Source organism: Larus michahellis, chromosome 2 (assembly GCF_964199755.1).
Source record: "Larus michahellis chromosome 2, bLarMic1.1, whole genome shotgun sequence".
Lineage (NCBI taxonomy): Eukaryota > Metazoa > Chordata > Aves > Charadriiformes > Laridae > Larus > Larus michahellis.
This window is the reverse complement of record NC_133897.1, coordinates 137,168,943-137,174,942: the sequence shown is the minus strand read 5'-3', so window position 1 is coordinate 137,174,942 and position 6,000 is coordinate 137,168,943. Positions and strand designations below refer to the sequence as shown.

Genomic DNA, 6,000 nt, shown 5'->3' with positions numbered 1-6,000 from the left:
ATTGTGGTTTGCAGAGCTGCTCAAGATTTGATTTGCCTAAAAATTATCTGAGATGGATGGGAGATACACGTCACTATTTCCTATAAATTGCTGCTGAGTTACTCTTTTTTATTTCATCTCTCATCCTTTCATATGTTAAAAAATGATTAAATTTTCAGGATCAAAAGGTGTTTTTTTAATGGAAGTAGATTTAAGCATTACCTGATTAACCATTGATACAATAGGTTTATTATTTAACAAATACAAAGCACTTACCTCTCCCTGCTACTGCGAGACAGTAGCATAGATTTTTTGCCAACATTTTTGTCTCAAGACATTTTGGGATTAGTTGAGAATCTGCCTTGGTCAAGCCTGTATTAGGCTATCACCTATTACACGATACTCACGGATCAGCACCAGAGAATTTTTTAACAGCAAACAGGATCATAAATGTATACTGATGGCTAATTTGCTAAAAGCTTACTTAAGAACTCGTGAGCGAGTCCTCACTAGCACCGGTCTTTTTATAAGCACTTGGTTTCAGGGTACTGAAGCATAATGTGTTGCCTGAAAATACCAAGAGGTCATTTATACATTTGTCATGAGTTGATAAGTCTGTCCTGCCTTCCATCCTAAATAATGTAAGAATCAAAGTAAACGAGCAGAGCATGAAGTCCCGCGGCTTGCAGAAGATGGTGATGCTTCTTGTGCACCGTATTTGTGTTTAGCTTTACTCTCTCCTTTTAACGTTTGTTCATATTTTGTCAACTCACAATTAGATTTATTACATGTCACATACAACAATAGGAACTGATTAGGTACCCTGTTATCATATTTGTCCAGACCATTGTTTCACCATTATTTTCACTCAGACAGATATTAGCAGTACATTACATAAATGAAATACTCGTGGAAGTATACCAGACATCCATACTGACTATCTCTGTCCTCCTTCTCTTGCATTCAGTATAGTATCCCTGACCATGACCAAAAAAAAAAAAAAAAAAAAAAAAAAAGGCAGGAAAGAACAGAGTTCAGCCTGAGCCTGCAGAGAACAGTGAGAAGGTTCCTGCTACTACCTTGACTTCTATAATTTTCCTAGCTGTTAAAAGTTTCTGCTTTTCAGAGTGTATCCTATATTCCAGGTTACCGAAGAAATTTCTCATTCATTAGAACCTGGTGATTCTCATTTGTCCTAACTGCCACAGATTTATGCAAGCTTCTGTTCTAGAGCACTGTCGAAAACCCGAAGTTGGTTCTGAAGTCAAAAGAATCACCTAGGTTGAACAATTTATCTTCTTTTTAGCTAAGACCAACACATCCTGACAGGCCATCATATGCTGGAGGAAGCCATTTTCTGCACTGGGCTCCACCTGCCTTACTGTTAAGAAAAGATATCCTCCTTATATTGCTGGCCTATCTTTCTGAACTCACACTTCTTCCTGGCTCCACTGCTTCTCTCATGCTGGGAATGTTGAAGCAGATTCCCTTTTGTGCATTGATCACAAAGACGAAGAGAAACAACCTTTCCGCTACAAGACTTTAGTCAGTCAAATATACAGAAAATCCAATACAGCACTCCATATCCATGTATTTCTAAGGTATTATTTTACATTAGGGAAGCACAGGACAGGAAATAAACCCGCTAGGAAGAGGCAGAGCAAAACAAAGAAACAAGTCAGGCAAAAATACAGCAGTTTAACATAGGAGCACTGCTGAGGTAAGGCAAACTACATCAAATTTGAGGTTACATTACTGTGCTCAGTTTCAACAGCAGCTCTCAGTCTTTCCTTTGTAAAAAATAATTAAAAAAAAATCATTGATGTTTCTGAAACATAAAATGTAAACATTAAGCACACTTGGAATCCTTCACTGTAGCTGAGGAAGCCATTCATACTGTACAGGTTCCAGCTCAACCACTTTGATAGTCGCTCCCTCCTTCTGGACACCAGATAATTTCATTATCCACTTGCAAGAAATTTAACTCCTCACAATTCATACCAGGATACAATTTTTCCCACTTTAAAATTGTGGAAAAAAACATGTCAAGGGAAATAGCAAGGACTAGTGGCAGGTATGCTGACTTTTTTTCATATTTATTTAATAATTGTTGTATGGAAGGTCATGGTGAACTTTTGGCTTAAAATTATAGTTTGATGAAATAATGGTATGTACATGCTTGTTGCTGTCTTTTAATAGAAGCTTTCTGAAAGCACATGGACAACATTAATGGAAAAAAGCAGAAGAAGGAAATGCCAATATCCCTGTCAATTCTAGTTCTATATTTCTTTGAGTTTCAAGTGAATGGAGAATCTAAACCTTGCCAAGTGCAATGCTTGCAAACAGAGTCATAGGCATTATTATGGGCAACAAGAACATGAGTACAGAGACTATTTTTTGAAGAGATGGGGCTGGCAGGGTGAAGGAAGCACTGCAAACGTACAACTGAAAAAACAGTAAAACACACCAAAAACCACCACTCACCAAAACCCAAACCTTTCAGGACTATTCTATTAAGCTGATAGTCCAGACCTAACTTTGTGGAGTTTATATAGTTTTTGGAGAGATTTTTCTAAAATAATCCTGGAATAAACAAACATTTAAACATTTTACCTATCATGAGAACAACAAAATATAAAGAAGATACTGGACCAGACAACAGAGCGGCAGGCTTACTGAAAAAGGTAACTATCAAAGGGAAAAATAACCCAGTTAAAGTCCGATTCCACCATCAGTGTCCCTGTTATATGATGCAATTACACAGAAATAAAGGTGTGACTGTACTTGAACTAGTTCTGTTTTAATTGCTTGGGTAATAATAGTACTCAAGATACAGTGGTGTGATTTGGCACAAACTAACCCCACGTTTACATGAAGTCAGGCCTGCTTATAGATGCTACAGAAGTACCCCAAATAATATGAGTGAGCAGAGAAGAGAGAATTTAAGTGATAAAGCAAGTACTCATACACTTTTGGGGGATGAAGAACACAAACAGACTTTTACCCTACGAAAGTTAACAGCGCTATTTTCCATCATGAAGAGATGTGTTTCAAAAACCAGGAAAGGCCTCCATAATTGTTTTAAAACCAAAAGAAAACAAGAGGAGAAATAGAAGAAACAGGTACAAAATAGAGAGGAAAGGCTGAAATGAATTTTATTTCACAACACAGAAGAATTAAGGAAAATGTACCGAAATAAAGAAGAGCACTGAAGAAAAATAAGGAAAACCAACACTTTAACGTACTGTAATTACTTATTCCACTATTGCCTTTTTCTGTGATATTTTATTGATGATGTTTCATGGATCATCAATAAAGTAACACTATAAAAAGCCCTAGAATCTTATTTCCTTCTGTTGTTTGTGCCAGACTGACAGTAACTAGTCCATGACAAAGGGGCAACCAGTTACAGCTTGAAGACCTGATGGAAGAGCAAGGAAGGGGAAAAAAAATTTTAAAAAAAGATCAATAATAAGGTGTTAACTTTAAAAGGAACACCAAGTGAAACAAATTAATAAATAATGAGTTTAAGGGTAATAGTATTTTCAAAGCAAATGGACTACTTCTATTACCAAGAGGATAGGGCTTTTGACAGCTAATAAGACAGCAAGGCATTCAGCTTCCAAACAATAAAAGGTGAGAGTTAATAGTACACTAATGAGCCACAAGCATACTGCTGGCTTGTTTTTTATTAACACTAATAAATGAGCTCATAATACTGATCAGAAGTGTTGTTGTTTTTTTTTTTTTTTCTCCACACATCTCACAAAAGAATTTCAGGTGACAAGTACTATGGTACATATGGTAGAAACAAACAGCTGTGGCCACAAAGATGTTTTGTTAACTGATGATTAATATATTCAGGAAGCAATCACACTATTCATTAGTAAAAGTTTACAAACATTAAAAAGTGCATAACATTTGAAACCAACAACAACACAAAAATATATATAATATATATACTATATATAAAGAAAGTGACATCACCTCCTGTTAATAAAAGAAAACAAATCTTCTGACTTTGTGATTGGTGCTTATGTGATTGCCACGGTTTACTTGTCAGTCACTGTCTCTACTCACCTTAGTCACACAGAGGTTGTGGCTGCCCCATTTTGCAGTATTCAGCCTCATGTATGGCCTTGTCTATTGGGGTGGGATGGGGGGGGAAGGAAATCAATCAGCATAGGTACTGCAGAACACGTTATTAATTTGTAGATACTTTAAGTAATATCCTGGATGTACAAACTATCCCGGTATTTCAATGAAGGTTCAGTTTGGACTGTCATTTTGGAATAGCTGAAGTGGGAAAAGTCCAGTCTTTTAGGTGCTAGTTGTCAAGCCTTTCACTTCCCGCTCCCCATCCTAGACAAGAGGTACCAGCTTCTAGCACTCGGCTGTACCTGGCACATCAGTAACAGGCTACCGGCTGGGCAAACTCAACAGCCTGATCAGCTGAGGCAAAGGCAAGGAATAGAAAAAATAGTCCCCCTGGCTGGATCCCACCCATGATCCACCAGTTGGACTTTTCTGCAATCCAAAACTCATTCCAGAGTACGTAATTGGCACTAATCTATGCCAGTTATTCTGCCGTGTGTAAACAAGGCCCATCTTCAACAATGTGAACCAGGAAAATCTCTAGCACCACGGAATTTATTTGAATTTTAACCCATATAAGGTTATAAATGTATTCTTAAAACTACCATAACAATAAAATACTTGGACTAACATTTTAAAAAAATATCTCAGAGAAAGATTAAGAAATTGGGAGTAAAATTAGAAAAATGGGGAAGAAAAACATAAAAGATTCAATTTGAGTCTCTGATATGCAACTAACTACAGTAAAGTGGCAAAACTGTACCAAGGACACAAAACACGCTGAAGTATTCACATTAACAAATCGTTTTGAAGGCTCATCTAGTAACAAATTAGAGTGTTGCTGAGTCATTTAGGTTTAGGCATAATCAATTTAGCAGTTGACGTTTTAAATCTATCATGTGCACATCACCACATTATGCAAAAAACCAGCCCTTTCAAAACGCGTGGTAGAAAAATTCACAGTAACAGAAATATTCTTCATAAGCAGTTGAGAAGGGGCAGTGTGGAGCATTTAAGTTGTACAATACAAAAACCATTGTAAATAACAGAGCTGTAAAACAAGACGCAAAGTTCTAAAAACAGTGCTTTCTTTACAGTTCTTTTAATGGGTGAACACTTTGGCCAGAGAATTTTAAACTCTGAGGATCACACAAGCCTTTTCTTAAGATACACAATTAGATCCTCTGACGTTTCAAAGGCCATTTGCTACAAGATTTACCTGTTCTACTTCCTAAAAGTGTTCCCATCAAGTAGCCATCAAGGGATCCATCTGATGACACTATCCCAAAAAAATCAATACATGTTCAACCACTGCTAATGACAGAGGTAGAGAAAATTCTGTCTTCTGCCACAGCTTGTACCCCATTTTTAGCATTGTGTTGAGTGGGTTCCAGCAGTGAAGACACATGCACTTTCTTTTCCATCAGCTTGCTCATGGAAACAAATTTGTTCCAGCATGCTCTTGTAGTCTGAAAACATCCAGCAGCTGCTCCAGTCGGTCAAAGTCGGATGTCAGCTTTCTTGCTTTGCTGCCTCCCCTTGGGCCTCCCCGGTTTGCTCACTTGGATTTCGTTGTGCATCTCCTTCTCCTTCTATAACATACAAGAAAAGGACGAGTGATCGATCCTAAAACAAAGAGGTTTTGCTCCCAGAACCCCAAGTGTTCATCCACCAATGTCAAAGACGATGTAGAAAGAAACTGAACTCTTGCATTAAATATGAAACCTCATACTTTGCATCTCAAGAAACACCTTCAAAAACAAATACCTAGCTGCTGTATAGACCTATAGTAGCTAGAAGTGAAAGAATTTAACAGAAGTAGTATTTTTCACAGTTTATTCACTACGATACTATGACAATATAAGACAAAAAACCCCATTACACTAAGTCTGAACAGAATTTACTATAAAGAGATGCAACTTCAAT

The 6,000-nt window shown here is 37.1% G+C and overlaps 1 protein-coding gene across 2 annotated transcripts in view; it reads right to left on the bottom strand.

Moving 5' to 3' along the window:
• Window positions 1-5,160: 5,160 nt before the first annotated feature.
• PKIA (cAMP-dependent protein kinase inhibitor alpha) overlaps window positions 5,161-6,000 on the bottom strand; it is a 41,465-nt gene continuing 40,625 nt past the window's right edge. For both annotated transcript variants that reach the window (XM_074577311.1, XM_074577312.1), the window contains exon 3: window positions 5,161-5,666. In XM_074577311.1, coding sequence (XP_074433412.1) covers window positions 5,587-5,666 — 80 coding nt within the window. In that variant the 3' untranslated portion in view covers window positions 5,161-5,586. The remainder of the gene's footprint in view (window positions 5,667-6,000) is intronic.